Here is a 19,701-nt window from a genome sequence, read left to right as displayed (position 1 = left end):
TTAGCTTGGCTGATATCTTCCAGGTTCCTCGGAGCTGGAGCACAGGGCGCAGTTCCTTCTTTTTGAAGGCTGAGTCATAATCCATTTTATGTGTACACTGCGTTCTGTTTACCTGTTCACCCGCTGATGAAGGATTTCTTGCTTCCCATCTTGGCTGTTGTGAATAGTGCTTCTATGAACTGGGTGTGAGCAGAGGAGCACCATCTGACCTGACCTAAGCTGTCCCCTTCCCTTAGCACACGTACGCACAGTGTGTGTATGTTCTCTGCTCTTTCTATTGTGTGTGCTGCCTGGCACATAGTGGGCATGCACACTTTTGAAGAAATAAGAATGTAAGAAAACACAGTGCGGCAAACCCTGCAGGCCATTGTGTGGCCATCGTGTGGTTTACGTGGTGTCAGCTCACACATATGTTAGGGCAGGGAGCCTTTACCACTTGGGGGTCACTGACCTCATTGAAAATATGATGAAAAATATGGAATTTGTCCAGAAAAGCAAAACAGTTTTACCTACAGCTGCAGCAGTTCTTCAGCTCCTGACAGCCATGAAAGGACTTCCTGCATCGCTGGGTGTGGACCCTTGGCACTCTGCTGGTGGTGTGGGTCCTGTCCTGTGCACATACTGGTCTATGCAGCAGTGGCCTCTTCGGTTTCTTCCCCTGCCTTGCACACTAGACTGGATTCGGCATCTCCTCCTCTGCCTGGTCCCTAATTCCTGCTGGTTTTGGATACAGAAACTGGAAGACTGTGGCTTGAGGGCTTTTACTGTTGTACTTTCCTGTTTAGCTTATGGTCTACAGAGTCATGGCTGTCTTTAGAGCGTGGCTGTGTCTCCAAAATGTCTTAAAAATTTCCTCTTTCCTTTGTCAGACTGTGTTTAGTGTGACGTGGCAGTATGAGTTGCTTGTTTTGGTGCTGTGGATTGACCCCAAGGGCTTGAGCATTGGAATGACAAATCCTAAGGACCACATGACAATTAGTTTTCTATTGACTTAAAACAATTTTGCCACCAAATTGGAAGCTTAAAACAAGCATATATTTGTCATCTTGTTGCTTCTGTGAGTCAGGAAGCTGGGCCTGGCTGGCTGGGTCCTCTGCTCAGGGTCCCCTGAGCCTGGAATCCTGGGGTCAGCTGGGCTGGATTGTCCGAAGGTTCAGCTGGGGAAGGGTCCTCTTCCTGCTGTTTGGCTCCTGAGCTTGTTGGCCACGTTCCCTTCCTGTGGCTGTAGGACTGACAGCTTCATCGTGTGCTGTTCCCACCATGCTGGTTCCCCCATGGCCATCTTTCCCCCACAGCAGCTGGTAAGGCGACTCTGGCACTAGAAGCTGCAGTTCACCTACCAAAGTCACACGCTGCATCCTGTTGGCTAGAGGCACATCACAGGTCCTGCGTGTGTTCACAAGGAAGGCTCAAACAGGCACGAGCAGCCGGACACCTCAGAGTCTGCCCATGTCAGAGTTATAGGTGGTATTCTGTGCCTCCCGGTGTCGCTCCTGAGGTGGTCCTGCCAACTATGCACAACCCAGGAGCTTGAGACTGACTGAACGCCCAAGGGACCAAGTGCCAGGCTTCAGCAGTGACATTGTCATGAAGGACAAAGCTGAGTTGTTCCAGATTAAAGGAGATGGAAGAGACATGACCAAAAAAATCCAGCTGGTGATGCCAGGTTGTGATGAGTTGCAAAGTGCGCGTTTCAGGGATGGTTATCGGAGTTTCATACAGACTTAGTCAGTCTGTGTCTCTGGTGAATGTCCTGATTTCGATCATTGTATCGTCATCATCTGAAGCGTGTCCTTATTAGGAAATAACAGCACAGTATTTGGAGAAGAGGTGGTCGTGATGTGTCCAGTTTACTCAAATGGTTTTAGATATGTGTGAATATGACTTGGGTGAGAAAGTATGTATGAGTGTGTTTATGAGAAAAATCATGAAGCAAGGGTAGTTATTTAGCTTGTAAAGTTTCATTGTTACTTAAAAATACAAGTGTACACAGTGATGTATGTTAATGATCTGCTGGGATCCGGGCAGCCTGAAAGCACGCGGCAGTGGGTGTGGGCCCTCTTCTCAAGTGTGATTGGTGTTTGATGTGCTCTCTAAAGGAAATCTTAAGAAAGAACCAGGAGCTGCGGCTCAGTGGCAGAGCACTTGCCTGGCCCATGTGAGGCACTAGGTTCGATCTTCAGCACCACATAAAAATAAACAACTAAGGTAAAGGTTTTGTGTCCATCTACAACTAAAACAGCAACAAAAATAAAAAAATCTTAAAAAATGAACCAGGAATGTGGGGAGGATTCTTAAAGGAATTGTTGCTTCTGACATAATTTGAAATGAAATTTAAATTTGTGTTATCTTATGTTCATTGTATATTTCTAATTTAGTTTTAAGAAATTTATGTACATGTTTAAGGGAGATATAACCCTACCAAATAAGTACAAGAAAAATATGTGAGGAGTGAATGATTCAGATTAGTTTTCTACCATATAGTTCAAAATTCTGAAAAAGCAAAGATTATATATGACCCAGGCTACTCTGTTGTGTAAAAATCTGAAGTATGTGACCAGGGCCGCCTCTGCACCCTGCTGCATCCCGCCTGCCCTCCCCTTGGGCACCCTCCCCAGCTGCCTGTAGCCCACTATCTAGATGCCAGCCAGTGGGTTGTGCTGGGAGGGGCGGGCCCACACACTGGTGGCATGGTCTCCTGGCATCTGCACCACTGAATTCCATCTTCTCCTCCTCCTCCAGTCTGCATATTTAAATGTGCCCCGGGGTGGGGGCGTGGGGGGGGTGGAGCAAAGAAACTATACAGCTATTGCCGACAGTGAGGTAGTCCTGAAAAAACAGTGGAGACGAATGGTCCTGGTGCAAGAGAACCCCAGTGCCAGGCCCTCTGACACAGTTCCTAACACAGTGTTACTGTGCAGCTTTTCTTTTTCTTCTGGCCAGACATTCCTTTGAATTAGTTACTCTTTGGGGGGCCTGAGATGGAACCATTCATATGGCAAACATTCAGAAGTGCTGGGCACAGAGACACAGAGTTAATAGTCTCCCCAGAGCCGTTGGCATTTAGGCCTAGGCAGGCTGCCCTGGCTCCGTCCTCTCGGGGGTTTGTCTTCAGCGTCTGCCCACAGGGGTTAAAGCAGCATGGGTGTTCTGCTCCCATAGCTCTCTTCCCTGTGGCTGCCCAGGCCGCCAGCCTCTCCAGCTCTCCTTCAGAATCAGGGGGCTGGGTGGGTGGGCTCTTTCAACTTTTGGGGTTTTAAGTAAACCTGATGGTTGAATTGTGTGTGTGTGTGTGTGTGTGTGTGTGTAGAGGGAGAGGTTAAGGAAGGAGAGAGAGACACGCCATAGAGATAATACAAAATGCAACAGTGAATAGAGACTTTGAATAGGGAATAAAACATGGGGGCTTGAATTATATAAAGGAGCCAAGGAAGGAGAAGGTCTTTGTCAAGAGAGGAGGTGGCTAGAGTGAGGCAGAGGTGGAGGAGTCAGCCAGGCTTCTGAGCACTCACCCACCCCTAATGGGAGGAGACGAGAAAGGGGAACAGGCCCTGCACAGGACAGCTGTGGTCTCAAGGTCTCATAGCCACAGTGACTTCTTTAGGAACGTGTTATGAGTTATTAAAGTCAATTTGAAAATCACATCTCCCAGCTGAGTTTAATGAGTTATTTGAATGGCATTTTATTTATTTATTTAAATCTTTTAGGTGAAGATGGACACAACACAATGCCTTTATTTTTATGTGGTGCTGAGGATCGAACCTGGGTCCCGCCCATGCTAGGCGAGTGCCGTACTGCTCAGCCACAATCACAGCCCTCGAATGTCATTTTAAATGTTTAAGATTAAGCATGTGTGAACCAAACGGTATTTGGGTCCAATATCAGTCATTGCAATGTATAGAATTTTATAGGAGCCACAGTTTCTCCTAACAAAATTTTCACCTCAGTTAATATGTGGTCCGTGCTGTAGAAATATATCCTCCTCCTTTTGAACCTTGTAGGGAACCTGTTTTTCATCAGCTTCTATTGTAATGAAGGTTTGAATACTCAGAGTGGCAGACATTTTTAATTGACTGTTTCTTCTGTGATTCAAGGAAAGCTGGAGGTAGAGGTGGAAAAGCCACGTGACGGATCTGGCCTCCACCTGCTCTTCATTTTCTTCTCCTTTCAGTAGACAACAGGTACTGCAGGTCTTCCTCTCCTGTCTCTCTGGCTGGCTGGAAAGCTGTTAACATGTAGCCAGAGCTGATTGCACATCTGCCCTTGACAACCCAGAGGCTGGAGAACAGGAGTGGACCATCTGATAACAGGTGCCTGGGCAGCCATTGTGTCCTTCCCACAACGGGTGCCTTGTGCAGCAGGTACAGAGCATCAATGCTGCATTGTGGGCTGCTGTGTATGATTGGTGTGGCGTCCCTCCCCTCCTTCCTTCCCCCTTTTTTCTGTGGTGGCAAATAGGTCAAGGTGATGTGCTATGAATGGGACTCTCTGGGGCCCAGGAGGCAGTTATTGAAGAGCAGCTTCTAGAATGCCAGAGGTCTCTGTCCTCAGGAGCGCCACAGTTCTTTGTGGTGTCTCCATTAGCAGTTAGAAAACACGTCACTCTCTGCTTACCTGCCTGTCCCACTTGACTCTGAGCCCTTTGAGGGTGGGGGCCCAGCCTCATTGCATGGCCACATTGCAGGGCATGGAGTAAGGAAGCCCCCTAATGAAGAGGAGTGTGACCATAATTTTAGAAACAGAAGCAACTGTGTGTCTTCACCTTGCAAACCTGGTCATGGAGGAGCCACATGTTTTCAGTTTAATACTACTTCCAGCCTATTTTGGATTATCTATATTAATTGTTATAATAAGAGGGAAAGATAAGCAAAAAGAAAGAAATAGATCACCTCCAACCCCGTTTCCCCAAAATAACAGCGGTCAGCATTTTATAGTCACACCTTTTTTTTTCTTGGGGGTATGCGCATGTTCTTCATGAGAATACAGTCACATGGGAACTTACTGGTTTGTAACTGGATTTTTTTCACCTCCCTAGCTCAGCGCGGTAATAGATGCTCAGTAAATACTTATCTTGACAAACATTTTCCATGTTTTCAAACATATTTCAGCATCTTTATACTGTGATCAATGTTGCATTGTATGGACGTATTATCATTTATCCAGCCAGTCTCCCAGTTCTCCGTGGTTAGGCTGCTGTGTACTCACTTAACAGAGCGCATTTGATCTGTGTGCCCCTCTGGCTTCATCCCTTTCTCCTCCTGTTCTTTATTTTGATGGTACTGGCTGCGCATCCCTAATCCAAAGATCTGATCTGCAGAATGCTCTGCAGCCCAGGAGTTAGAAAGCCTGGACATGACCCCACGGGGGCTTTGGATTTGCCAGGTATGTGTGTGGGTTTGGGGGTGTGGGTGTGGTTGGGGATGCCAACCAGCTAAGCCTGTGCAGACACTCTGCAACCCGGGGGACTCTGTACCTGGGGGAACCTGTGGCCCCAGGCATTGTGGGCAAGGGATGCTCAACCTGTGTCAGTCCATTTTTAAGACTTGAAAACTTTATGTTCTTTCGATTTCAGACAAGTGCAGAGCTTTTCCTTCTGCCCAGAACATACTTGCCTGGCCAATAAGAATGTTTTTAAAGCCTGAACTTAGATGATCCTTTCTTTTTTTTGTACTGGGTATTGGATTCAGGGGCACCCAAGTGAAGCCACCTCCCAAGCCCTATTTTGTATTTTATTTAGAGACAGGGTCTCAACTGAGATGCTTAGCACCTCTCTAAGTTGCTGAGGCTGGCTTTGAACTCGACATACTCCTGCCTCAGCCTCCGGAGCCACTGGGATTACAGGTGTGTGCCACCGCCCCGCCCGGCATGTTCCTTCTTTTTTGAATGTTTTCCTAGACTGAGTTACTGTCCCTCAGAGGGCTTTGTGGGTGGCATTTTGTGCACACTTCTGTGGGAGCAGCCTGCTCTCTTCAGTGTGTCTCCCACTAGACCATAACAGGCTAAGGAAGGGAACTGGGCTTTATTTCTGTTGTGTGTCCCAGCCCCATACAGTGCTACAGTGTAGTTCAGTTGGGATTTTTTGGCCCTAGTTGTTTCTGTGGTGGAGTTTGAGTCTGGTTTTTCCCCGGTGGGCACCATGTGCTCTGGCCTCCTGTTGAGCGGATGAATGGATGCCTTCTCCAGGTGGGTCATTAGCTGACAGGCTCTGACGGACATTTTGTTTATCCACACAACAGCAATGACCTTTTACTTACAGAGTACTTTATAGTACATTTCATGTTGGAAAACTCCAATAATTTTTATTAAATGTATTCTGCATTTCAAATTGATCTACTGTTCAATACCTTAATATATTAGTCTTTATTGGGAGATAAGTGATTAAATGATAACATTAGTAATTCATGTCTGTGTATCTTAAAAGTTTAAGCAGAGAATTTTCTTTCTAAGCAAATTACAGTTAATACCATATGTTCTTAGTTTATATTTGAAGTCTGTCTTAAGTAGTAATTAGGCATGATGAGAATTTGTAACTGGTTTAAATTGATTTAAAACTATAGTATAAAGATAAAGGGTTTATTTTTATAGGCTAATGACTCAGTAATAGTTGGGCTTTGATCAGTTACTAAGAAGAGTGACCTGTGACAAATACCTAGACAGGGACAAGAGAACCTAGTAGTAGCCATAGAGAACGGAAGCACCTGGCTGGACTGGGAAGGTGGTCCAGGTGGTTCCCCACAGCTGTTGGCCCCCAGCTCACAGTAGTTCTGTTTGGTTTTTCTGCCCTGGTTGTTTCTGCCTTTCTTGGCAGACGCCGTGTGCTCTGACCTCCTGTGTCTGAGGACCAGCAGTGATCCCTGTGATCACGAGGAGACTCCCCATGCTCTATCCCACCACCCGGTTGTTCGACTGGGTGTTGGGTGGGTTGGGTGGATTAAATGTGTGTGGGGGTGCTGACCTGGGGGTCTGTGGATGACACTGTAGCTCACCATTGAATGTGTGAATTTTGACAGATGGTTTAACCTCTCTTTAAAGACCTTTATCCTTCCTTTCTGTGAACAAAGGGATGAGACCAGATAATATATAAACTCACTTTTAGAAATCATATTCTCTTAATTTGTCTTTTTAAATTGTTTTAGTTCTAGATGGACATAACTTTATTTTTTTATGTGGTGCCAAGTATTGAACCCAGTGCCTCACGTGTGTTAGGCAAGTGCTCTGCCATAGAGCTACAACCTCAGCCCTCATCTTCTCTAACTTTTCTGATGCTCAGACATACAAAATGAATCTTGCTCTTGAAGAACTATGTGAGTGAAAAATGATATGCCTTTGTCTAAAATGTGATTCTGTTACATGGGTTTAACAGATCTTACCACACGTTTAAAAAGCCCTCCAGATGAGTCTTCCTAAGAAACTAAGAACTGTTGCTGACAGTTCTCATTACCTTAGAAAAAAGGAAAATCCTGGCTGCTCTTCTGTGCCGGCACCCTGGAATCTAGGACAGGGATCTCGGCAGTCTTATTGTCAAGTCCTGGTCTCTGTGTCCTGGCTTATGCTGGACATTGCTGACCTGACCTGTGCCACTTTCTTGCTTGTCAGCTGGTGGGCCAGTCCTTTTAGATGTCAGCAGCGTGGCTCAAATTTAATGTGTCCCTGATTTTGAACCCTGATTTTCCTTGCAGAGCTGTTCTTCGTGTCTCTGTGTCTGAGGAGGGAGACGTTGGCGTGTGCACCAGTGGTTGTTGAGCCCCAGCCATCGGATTGCGGTGGGAGGGCACCTATACCTGCTTCCTTCTCAGCAGTGCTCCGAGCTGCCGCCCGCGTTCCAGCCTGTTGGCAGCAAGCGACAGAGGCAGTTGTGTCTGGGTCCCTCCTCCACTTACCTTCAGTGACTGCCGTCCCCTTCAGCATAAAAGTCTTAGTCCCTGCAGTTAGCGGGCAGCCGGCTCCCACCCATCTGGCACTGTGTGGCTTGTCTTCACAGGGCCGCCTTGCTGTTGGCAGAGTGCACTGCACACACCTCTTCCTGGGTTGTGGCGCTGTGCTGCCCTCTGCCTGGGACCTCTCTCCCCCAGATAGCCATGCATCTGCCCTTCCCAGCCTAGCTCTGTATAGCCACCTGACGTGACACTGCTGCCTGTCCTAGTCACAGCTGACGCTGCTGCCACTCACAGTGTGATTTCCCCACACTTGGTACCTTCCGATATGCTATCATTTGTTTATTATCCTTGTTTATTAATATTGCTCCCTCTTCTGAGTGCGAGGATTTCCGTCTCTTGGATTCCCTCTGTTTCTTGGGCTCTGTGATACTGAGCACATAACTTACTTTTGGGTCTTTCTCACCTGAAAAGGTGAAGATGATAAAAACAATAACAGGGCAATGGACCATTTATGGACACCACTGGGGCTGAGTGCCCAGCCGTGAGCTTGTGTGGCTGAAGAAGTCCCCACAACATGGGACTCACCTCACATGCTCCGTACAGATCTTATTCATGTGGAGGCCTTGGGGACAGGAGCCATCGAGCTCTGCAATCTTACTGCTGCCTTCACCTCCAGCTCCCCAGATGTCACTCCGTCTCCCACCTGTGGCCCCAGGGATTTTGGGCTCACACCACTTCTGCACCATGTTTTCAACTATAGTGGTCTGTGGCCTAGTATTGGAGCATTTCATAACAATTTTTTGGTACTGGGGATTAAACCCAGGGGTGCTTAACCACTGAGCCACATCCTAGCCCTTTTTATGTTTTATTTAGAGACAGGGCCTGAGTTCCTTAGGGCCTCGCTAAGTTGCTGAGTTTGGCTTTGAACTCATGATCCTCCTTCCTCAGCCTCCTGAGCCACTGGCTTACAGGTGTGCACCACTGTGCTTGGCCTCATAACTTTTTTATATCCAGTTTATAAATGCATTGATAGAAAACTGGAACATAACCCACTCGGCAGTTAGGAGAGGCCCTGAGAATGACTTTTCATTTACTGCATGAGGAAAAGTATTACTAAGAGGCAAGATTAAAGTATCCTGGCATCCTAAATAGTCCTGAATAACATGTTTATTATGTACCTAAATCTTTAAAAATTACAAACCCCTGTTCTTTAGCAGTGCAAGTTTGCTTTATGAAGATAAATTATATATGACTGGACAACACGGAAGCGCTTATCTTGATGAACTCATATCATTGTTGTATTAAACTACTCCCTCTGTAGCAGAGGGTAACTTAATCTTTAACATGAGATCCCTGCTTCCCTGTTCTGATACAGGAAGGTGAAGGTGGTGGTGGTTGCTGCTGGATCAGAACAGAAGGCACTGGCAGCTGGGTGGTGCCTGTCCTTGCCCTGGCTCTTCTCAAGTTGGGCTTGCTTGTTTGTTTTTTCAGCTTGGCACAGAAGTTTTTTTTTTTTTTTCCAGAAATGATGAGCTGTAAGCCACAGCATGAGCTGTTTTACCTGAGAGCTCCTGGGACGGAGGGAGGACATTTTACATGTCCTGCAGTTTTTGTGCCCTCTCTGTGCATGTTTGAAGAAAGGTCCCAGCAGAGCTGCCTGTTAGAAGCCCGGCAGGGCGGTGGCCTGCACACTGCCCAGGCCCTGGCACCTGGCATGTGGTCCAAGGTCAAGGGCGTGCCCTCCTGTGCTGGCTGTCCTGGTCTTCAGCTCTCTTGCTTTTTGATGTATGCATGCACCACAAAGGTCAAGTCCTGGCTCTCAAGGCAGACTCGAGTTTCAGTTCTGGCTCCATTACTTACTTTGCCCCTAATTATCTTACTTAATCTTAATTTCTTTATCTCTAAGTTGTGTGTGTTAATATGCATAATACCTATTTAATAGTACTATTATGAGAATTAAATAATGCATGAAAATATTTAGCACAGGCCCTTGCACATAGAAACTTGGTAGGTATCAGCTATTATGAAAATCTTCTCAGGTCATATTTCTTTCATTTGTGTGTTCTATTTTATATTTGCAAAGTTATTAATACAGAGGGTTAGTATAAGAGTAACTGCCTGGGCTCCCTGCCAGGTGCCGAGTGACCACAGCTGCCATGGCACAGTCCAGGGAGAGACATTTGTGTCTTGAAACCTGGTAGTTGTTAGAAGAAGCCTTGAGTAGATCTGGAGTTGGAGAAGAAATCTAAATTGAAGCTGGGATAAAGGTTTTTTTTTTTTTTTTAAACAATGCCTTTATTTTTATGTGGTGCTGAGGATTGAACCCAGGTCCTGCCCGTGCTAGGTGAGCACTCTACCGCTGAGCCACAATCCCATCCCCTAGGATAAAGTTTTAAATTGAAAGCTGAATAAAATAACTCTGAAGTTAAAAAAGAACAAGAGAAATCAGTGTAATTTTCCAGCGTTTTGATAGAAGTGCTCCAAGTGCTCCGCAAGCTGGCGTGGCCCCCAAGGAGCATCCATGGGTCAGCTCTGGGAAGGGGGAGGCAGCCAATGAAGCAGGGCCTCTGAGAGCTGCCTTTAAAGTGAAACCCGAGAGCACCTTGCCCTGCAGAGTGGAGGTGGGGATTTTCCAGGACAGAAGCCATAACCTCTGGTGGCAGCATCAGAAGTTAGCACCTGGATTTGAAAGAGTCATGGTTTAAACATCATGACCCCCAACCATTCAAACACGTGATGATAAGCATGTTTATGTTCTGGTGTCTGCTTTAATAGCAGTAAATAATATGGGAAAGTATGCTATTAACTGTAGCTGGTATGTTTGTGCTGTGATAAGATTTACTCTAGTGAACAGATTGACTATGTTGATATCTAGGAAAATCTTAATGAAGTTTTAAACCTGATGTACTTTTTTCTGCATTAAAATGAGGCAGTTTTAGAAATCAGTGGCTATCCTTTATGGACGAGTGAGATGTGGTGCATGGGTACTTCCCTGTGGAGAGCTGGGACAGACTGAAGTGGCTGTGGTAGACAGACGTCAGGAAGCAGAGTAGGTGGCTTCTCTGTGAGAGGCTGGTCTAGAAATATTAACAGTTGTGTGTGCCTGGGGCAGGGGTGGGGTTGGAGCAGTGAGGAGTGATACAGAAACTGGGGCTGCCTGTGGAGTGAGGAAGCCCTGAGATTGACTGTGAGTGATCGCGTGGCTCTCACGAGTACACTGAAAGCCACCAAATTGTGAACACCAGGTGAACTGTGTGGCAGATAATTACATCGTAAAAAGGCTGTTAATTTTTATTAAAGAGTTATGCAGTTGAAAGAATTCTTGAAGTCTTGAGGGGGCAGGGTAGACCATAGGGCCTGGGTTGGGGCAGCCTTTCACCAGTGAGGGGGGGTTACAGTGTGGTCCCAGGTGCTCCTGGGCGGTAGGCACTGCTGCTCCCCAGTGAGTCAGCTGTCCTCTCAAGCACCCAGACCCGCCTGGCAGAGGTTCTCATAGAGCATCTTCCTGGACCCCGTGATTCAGCCTGGGTTCTGTGCATTTCTGTCCTGTCTGTACTGTTGTCATGCAGTAATTTATTTAGAGTTTGAAATGACATCACAACCTCTCTTGTGTGGACTTACTGCAGCTGAAGACAGGTCTTTTTTCATGAGAGCCTCACAGCTATTAAGCAGGAGCGCTGGAATCCAGATCCAGGCTGGCTTGGGCCCTCTCTAGCTCCTCCCCCTTCCTCACACTGTGTCAGAATTCTATTTTGTATGCAGTACTCAGTCCTTGACCTGCGCAGACTTGGGGGCTAACTGCTTTTCAGCAGCTTTACCACGTTGGCTGTGACTTTGGGCAGGTTGCTTTCCCCTCTCTGTGCTCCAGTTTCATCCTGAGAAGGACACAGGGTAAGAATTATGTCTGCTTGATAGAATTCTTGTGAGGAATTACAGTGTTGTCTATGGGATGCTTGGTACAGTCACAGGCACATAGTACATGCTCGGTCAATGTGAACTGTTTCTACAGAAGGTTTCAGGTAGCTTTGCTTTAAGACCTAGAGTCATGAAATGTTTTTTAAAGGGCAGGTAAACAAAATATGCCCTTTCTCAACATATCAACCTTGTCATTTTCCTGCTAGGGCTTGGAAGGTCAAGTGGACAGTGCTCACCACATTTGTTCAGAGGACAGAGCTGCCCTGCTTGTCTCAGAAAACATGGTGTGCCGTGTCCTGCGCCAGAAGGGTGTGGGCAGCACACAGGCCCTGCAGTAGATTGTGTGATGTAAGTCTCCATAAGCATGTGTATCTATGAGACACCACTGCAGCCAGCCCGAGACTCCATGGAAATACACTCTAAATTTGCATAGTGTTAACTTGTTTTCTCATCCACCAGGGCAAGTGCAGCAGCTGTGGGATTTTTGTGGAGAGGATCTTTTTCACGGATTCCAGTCTTTCTGTGACATGGGAAGAGGGGTCCTTCTCTGCCCTCTGCCTGTTGCTTCAGACCAGCCTGGGGAACTCCAAGGCAGCCCCGCCGCCTGGCTGCTGAGCTACTGTTTCCTAGGCAAGGGAGTGAAGGTAGAGGTGGGCTAAACCAGGTTATTTGTGGGGCTGGAATTTGCTATACCGGGCTTGACTTCCGTAGTTATGCTGGCAAAAGAGCTGAGCTATGAAAACTTGTTTTTACACTTCTGAATTTAAAGTTTATGAAGGTAATAGTGAAGCAAATTCACACAGTACAACACAGTTTTGCCTGGTCCTTCCAGTCTAGTGGCTAGAAGTGACTGTTAGAAACTTAGCTATTCTTCTAGAAGAATTCACAGGCATTTGTGTTTGTTATGCACATTTATTTTAACACTAACAGCAGAGTGCCTGCTGGTGGTGACCAGCTGCTGATGGTTTCAGGCCTGCATTGTGGTGCTGTCAGGAGCTCCTTCCCACTCTAGGCTCTTTGAGTCGTCACCCAGCCTCATGGATGAGCTGCTGCCATTACCCCACTGTGTGGAGGGTCCTCAGGCTCAGAGGTGTGTGGCCATCCTCCCAGGATTACCTCCCCCGAAGCCACTCCGGAGGCTATATCTGGCTCTCATTCTCATGTATTCTTTGTAAACACTCCATGAAGTAGTCTATCCATTTTATTTTATTTATTTATTTAAATATTTAACCTTTATTTTAGTAGTTTTTTTTTTTTTTTTTTTTAATATTTATGTGATGCTGAGGATCAAACCCAGGGCCTCACCAGTGGTAAGGCAAGCGCCCTACCACTGAGCTACAATCCCAGCCCCACCCCCATTTTATTTTTTGTGAAAGGAACAAATAGTTTTCAGCGAAGAAGAGAATTACCTGAATATTTAGCTGTGACACTTCCCCCTGGTGCCCTGTTGTTGGCCTTGTACTTGGTAGGATTCCAGCTGTCCGTCCTCTGCTCTTCCTCTCTCAAAGTTTCTCTAGCTTTCACATTTTTTAATAAAACATTATGCTAGTGTTTTGAGGGAGCGGTGTCCTAATAGCCCATGTGTCACCTCAGTAGGTGTCCATGTGGCTTGTTCATTGTATTATTCAGATGTTTTCATCCTAGTTTTTTTTTTTGGGGGGGGGTGCGGGGGCTGATTTGTAATATTTGGGGGGAAGGTGTTTTGAGTTTTCCTTTTATGGCTAGGGGTTAATCACTTCCTCTTTGTACTTTTTTTTTTTTTTTTTGGTACCAGATTGAACTCGGGCACTTGACCAAAAAGTCACATCCCCAGCCCGATTTTGTATTTTATATAGAGATAGGGTCTCACTGAGTTGCTTAGTGCCTCGCATTTGCTCAAGCTGGCTTTGAACTTGTAATCCTCCTGCCTCAGCTTCCCGAGCCACTGGGATTACAGGCGTGCACCTCTGCGCCTGGCCTCTTTGTAACTTTTGATATCTTTAGTTACAGCTAAAATATTTACTCTGTCTTGAGGCTATACTGTTCGGTGCTTGCAAGTTTATAGCCATCATTTTTTGAAAGGTTTCCTTTGCCATTTTATTTTTCTTATTTATTATTAAAAAATTAATTTTTATAGCCCCATTTTTGCTATTTTAAATAATGTTTTCCTTAAGTCTGTTTTCTCCTGTGTGTTGATATTGTACCCAGGCCACCTTCGGATTTGGAGCCTCGTGGTTTGTATATTCCCTTCTGCTCACCCTAGACCATGTTGCGTGGTTGACAGTGTGCTTGTGGTGAACAGCATGTTGCGGGGCTGTCGTCTCGAGACCTCACCTGGAGTCTGTCTGCAGACATGTTTCACCCATTCACGTTTATTTTGATTTCTGATGTATTTGGACTAATTTCTGTCATCTTACTTTGTGCAGCTTGTTATACTTGGCCATGGGTCCTTGACTTTTCTCTCGCCTACTTGGAAAGTCACGTTTGCCATTCGTTGTTGGGCATGTGTGCCTGCATGGAGGTGTGCTGAGCAGTGGGGCTGGAGTGTACCTTTGGGTGCTGTACGCTCTGGCTGCCACAGCCTCTCCTGGCTGTTGGTCATGTCCATCTGACCCTGTACTAGGTTCATGAGGACAATGTGCCAGTCTTGTCTGTCCTTCACTACTGTCCCTCAGCTCTGGGCACCGTACTGCAGGTACTTATTTCATGTTTTGAATGAATGAGTAGCTGATCGTTCAGATCACCTAGATAGCTTTACAAACTGCTGGTGGCTGCCTTCATTCTCAGTAGCTCTGACTTGGTAGGCTAAGAAACAGAAATTCCCCAGATTGTCAGATAGACTTGGAACAGTTTGAACTGGTGTTTTATGGGCTTTCCTGTCTTGAGAGAGACTCTGGCTCCTTTGCTATAGGCAATGACTGTAACTCAAACATTGATCACTTGGTAATCTATTTACCTATTTAATGTCAGGCGTCAGGCTTTTGTCCCATAAAGCAGAGAGCAGAGAAACATTCTACCATGTTAGCGCTCTCTCTCCCTCTCTCTCTCTCTCTCTCTTTCAGTTAAGTTGGAGGATACCATTTGGGTAATATCAAAGCAGCAATGTTAAGATTTCCTCTTTTTCGGAAATGGTTCTTTAAGCTTTTCTACATCTTTTTCACATGCTCTGTAAGAGTTGGCTTGGCTGAACATGCTTCTATGCTTTTCATCAGCAGTATCCATCCCTGGAAGTAGCCAAAGGGCTTGAGCGTGGAAGCGAGTGCCTGGACTAGGGATAGTAGTCTTCCCTCCACTTCCTAAGGCACTGATTCTCTTAGTTGACATTTATCATGGTTTATAGTTTATGAAATTGACTGGCATACAAAGGACCTGCTTTGTTATACCTTTTGAGTTTTTCTTCTGGTTGAGTCAACTGTGGAGTTGGGAAATGCATTAGCCTCGAAGGAACACACATCGTAGAATGTGAGCTTTGTAGAGTTGGAGACAGTTGTTTACGAGACCTGTGCGTGATCAGGTAGTCCCTGAGTTCCTTTCTGTGTTGAAGCTGAGTACCCAGGCGTCAGGTGGGCTCATGGTGAGTTGTTTCAGTAGGTATATTTAAGGGAAAACATTAGAATTGCATTTTCAGATTTACTCAGGTTAAAATACAAATAATATGGCTTTTTACTTTTTAAATATTTCAACATCTTTTAATTGGGAGTATATTATTTAACCTTTTAGTGCCTTGATTTTCTTGTTTTAAAAATGGAAATACTACTTAGTCCAGTATGGAATCTTAATTAATGGTTTGAGCCACTTTGATGAAAGTCCCTTCTGTTCAAGCACTACAGAAGTCATATGTTAAATAGTCTGAGAACTCACCATGGGGAGAACTGGCCAGGCCAGGATCGTCACTCAACGTCAGGGCTGCTTGGTGCTCCCCAGATGACATGACTGTCCGTGTGCTTTCCTGGTGAGTCCAGTCTCAGCTGTGGAGATCTCTGTCCCGCTCTTGGGTTGCATGGCCTGGAGGCTGATGAGGGCCACCTGCTGTGGCGGTTCAGTGGCGTTGCAGGGCATTGTACCCTAACAGGAGGGCGAACAGCAGGATCATCTGGAAACAGGAAACCAAGTCTTTGCCCCCAAATAGTGACCCACTTTCCTTGCTCTGTTTCCACGTCCATCCTGATAAAGCCATGTCCTTGCACACTGGGTAGTACTCAGACACAAAGCTTCATATAACCAGCTGATGTTGGCAAGACTGGGTCCCTCCAGTGTAACATGCTGCCAGCAGTTGAGTTCTGATGTTGATCAGTGCCCTTGTGTACAACCTGTCTGTTACCCTCTGATCTGTGGGCTCTGAAATGTGGCCCAGATGCCCAGCCTGGGCCTTTGTGGTGTCCCTGTCTGTGGTCCTCTCTGTGGCTGCACAGGCTCCTGGGGCATACATGCTTTCCTTTCTCTGGCTCTGTACTATTCAGCAAGTAGCCACCTCCCATGTGTGTCTTTTAAAATTAGAATCAACTATAATTGTGTTGTATTTCTTTAGTCCTATGGCTACATTTCATGTGTCCAAGCCTGCTTTGCTTGGTGGATACAGCATGAGGCAGCTCATATACAGAACATGCCACTCTAGAAGGTTCTGTTGGCCAATGATGTACTATATGTGATTCTTAGCCAATTTCCATTTCTTATCTTAATATTTTTTCAATATTTAAAGAAGAAGCTTATTATGGTGTTTAGGTTTCAGTTCCTGATGTGTATGATCTGGACCACTAAGTCCCCTCCCATGTAATGGAGCTGTTGTTAAGGATAGAGATTTGCATATGACATTCATTTATGTTTTTTTTAATCCATTTTAAGACAGTTCACATGACCCATAATTTACCCATTTAAAGTGAAAAGTCAGTAGCTTCTAGTTAATGCACAGTTGTGCCAGCATCACCATGATCATCTTTTTCACATTTTCTTTATCCTCAGAGGGTTCTTGTACCCACCAGCAGTTATTCCTCATCTCCCCATATGCTCCAGGTGTTGTTCCACTGCTGTGGATTTTCCAGTTCCCAGCCCATCACCTAACAGATCACACTGGGCCCATGTGACTGGCCTCTTTTCTCGGCTGGCTCTTCAGGGTTTACCAGCCGTGGTGTAGCCTGGGTCAGGGCTTCAGTCTGTTACAGCTCAGAGATATTCCCTCGTGTGGGCAGGTTGCATGTTGTTGAACTGGACATCAATGGTAGATACGGGCCATTGTTGTACTTTATAATCTTGTTATAAAATTAGTTATATAAAAAGTTCAGGAAATTACTGTGTTATAAGGAAAGTTTAAATGTTTAATTTTTAATTGAACCTTTTTGAAGAAATGAAAGTTTGATTGTTTTCTGAACCTTTACTCACTAGGTAATCTAAATGAAATAATAAGTATGTGCTATTGTAAGTGAGCCTGGCCAGGACTTGTTTGACACTTAGAATCATGTGTCTGGAGTGCCTCGGTCTGTCTTTATTACTGTTGTCATAAACCTTTTTGGTCTCTTGTATTTGAAAAGGCACTGTAAATATTGGGAAATGATGGAGAAGGAGCAAACAGCTTGTGTGAAACATAAAATTACATGTGGTAAGACTTTAACAGAAATCGTAGGAAAACAGAATTTAATGAGTACTTTGAATTGTCACAACAGAACCAGTGAAACCCAGCTTTAGTAAATTGGAGAATTAGAAGGATGACATCCTCTGCTTCAGCACCTTTATTCTGTAACAACACAGACGTGTCAATTCTTCCCACGACCAGCTTGATGGCAGACAACCAAAGGTTCTGCGTTTACCCTAACCACGTATTCTTCATGTGAGCTCTGAGGACCCGCCGTGGTCAGTAGTTCTGCTCCAGAGGCTTCTGTTTTGATTCTGGTGGGTCCTACCCGAGCTCTGTCTCGCTGCCATGCCTGGATTAGTCACATGTCCATCGTGCTGCCCTCCACAGAAGCTGGTGACCTAAAGACAGCAACACCCAGTGTCCTTCCAGCTGGCCCACAGATGTTCTCAGGAGCCCTCACATGCTCAGTTGGGGAGACACTGCCCTAGTTTAGATTTGTAACTCTTTGAAAAGCTAATTTGCATAACTTGTCTAATTTCTTACTCTCCCCTCCAAGATGATAAAAACTTAGGACCTTTTTTTTTTTTTTTGGTACTAGAGATTTCAGAAGTGACTCTGAAGGCTTGTTTGCCCCCTGTCCCTCCATTTCCTCTTCTCATGTGTTAACAAGGACCCACCAAGTGAAAGCCCCTCTTGTCAAGGGCATCAGTCTAGACAGGAAGCAGGTCAGAAGAGTGTGGAGTCAACAGAAGGAAGCATCATGTGAGGTCAGCTTGGCGGATACAGGGACAGGTGTCTTTTTTTGTAGATGAACACAATATCTTTATTATTATTTTTTAGTTATATATGGATATAATATCTTTTTTTAGGGATATTTTTAATATTTATTTTTCAGTTTTCAGTGGATACAACATCTTTATTTTATTTTATGTGGTGCTGAGGATCGAACCCAGCGCCCCACGCATGCCAGGCGAGCGTGTTACTGCTTGAGTGCCACACCCAGCCCTGGATATAATATCTTTATTTTGTTTATTTATTTATATAATGTGGTGCTGAGGATCGAATCCAGTGCCTCACACGTGCCAGGCAAATGCTATACCCCTGAGCCCCAGCCCCAGCCTGGGACAGGTGCTTTTGAAGGCTTGGTCATGGAAGCCGATTGACAACCAGTGCTCGCCAGGCTGCTGCTGATGCAGAGGAGCTGGTGGGTGGGGAGAGGGCAGGTTGGTTCCTGGACTTTGGAGCTGCCTTGGAAACCTTAGTAACCTCTGTGGGTACAGGGACTCAGGGCTTTTTTTTTTTTATTTATTTTTTAGTTGTAGTTGGACACAATACCTTTATTTTATTTATTTTTATCTGGTGCTGAAGATTGAACCCAGGGCCTTGCACGTGCTACGCAAGTGCTGTACCCCTGAGCCACAACCTTAGCACCACTTCCCCCCTTTTTTTTAGTGTTGTTAAGTGATAGTATTTCCTAAGAAATTGTGGTGGCCCCTATGGGTTTTTATTATTATTATTATTAAAAAAAATTTTTAATGTGATAAAATACACAGCTTGATTTTAACTATGTTCAGCACACATTTCAGCAGCATTAATTCCATTCAAGGTGTTGACAGCCATTACCACTGTTTCCAAAATTTTTGTATTGCCCCAAATTGAAACTTTTTTGGGGGGTACCAGGGATTGAACTCAGGGGCACTCGACCACTGAGCCACATCCAAGACCTATTTTGTATTTTATTTAGAGGCAGGGTCTCACTGAGTTGTTTAGCACCTCGCTTTTGCTGAGGCTGGCTTTGAACTTGCAATCCTCCTGCCTCAGCCTCCTGAGCTGCTGGGATTACAGGCCTGCAAGAGTCCCAAAGTGAAACTTTGTATCCAATAAGCCCTAGCCTCATCACTACTAACCTTGAACCTACTTCCTGTCTATTCTTATTCTAGATATTTCACTTAAATGGAGTATTATAATAATTGCCTTTTTGTGTCTGCCATTTTATTTAGCATAATGTTTTAAAGGTTCATCTGTGATGTAACATGCATCAGAATTTTGTTCCTTTTAAAGGCTGAGTAATATTCCGCTGTATATATAAGTACCCAAGTTGTTTTGTTCCTGGAATTTTCCTCTCTGTGGTGAAAAATTCCTTTCTTGTTCTTAATCTTGTTCAAATTTGGTGTCTTTGATGTGGGTTTCTTTTTTTCCCCTCCTCCTCCTTATATCCTCAAGGCCTGATTTTTTTTTTTTTTTTTTTTTAATTCAAGGAGAACCAGTTGTGAAATTAAATGTTCCTTCATAGCAGGCCAGGCAAGTTCCCACGATGATGATGAAGTTTTTCAGAGGCTGCTGATTGTTGCTGTAATTGTT

The 19,701-nt window shown here is 45.2% G+C and overlaps 1 protein-coding gene across 6 annotated transcripts in view; it reads left to right on the top strand.

Annotated features, from left to right (window-relative positions):
• The window catches only part of Spire1 (spire type actin nucleation factor 1), a 133,333-nt gene that overhangs the window by 32,645 nt on the left and 80,987 nt on the right, over positions 1-19,701 (top strand). The window contains exons 1-2 of one of the 6 annotated variants that reach the window (XM_058585127.1): positions 12,011-12,140; positions 12,252-12,436. The exons of the other annotated variants lie outside the window; for them this stretch is intronic. Of the exons in view, the coding sequence (XP_058441110.1) occupies positions 12,320-12,436 (117 nt within the window). The 5' untranslated portion in view covers positions 12,011-12,140; positions 12,252-12,319. Of the gene's footprint in view, positions 1-12,010; positions 12,141-12,251; positions 12,437-19,701 lie in introns of those variants that run through there. 6 annotated transcript variants of the gene reach the window in all.

The sequence above is a fragment of the Marmota monax genome, unplaced genomic scaffold (genome assembly GCF_021218885.2).
Source record: "Marmota monax isolate L192 unplaced genomic scaffold, Marmota_monax_Labrador192_F-V1.1 WCK01_AAM20220418_F8-fsc00180, whole genome shotgun sequence".
Classification (NCBI taxonomy): domain Eukaryota; kingdom Metazoa; phylum Chordata; class Mammalia; order Rodentia; family Sciuridae; genus Marmota; species Marmota monax.
This window is presented reverse-complemented; position numbering and strand designations above follow the sequence as displayed.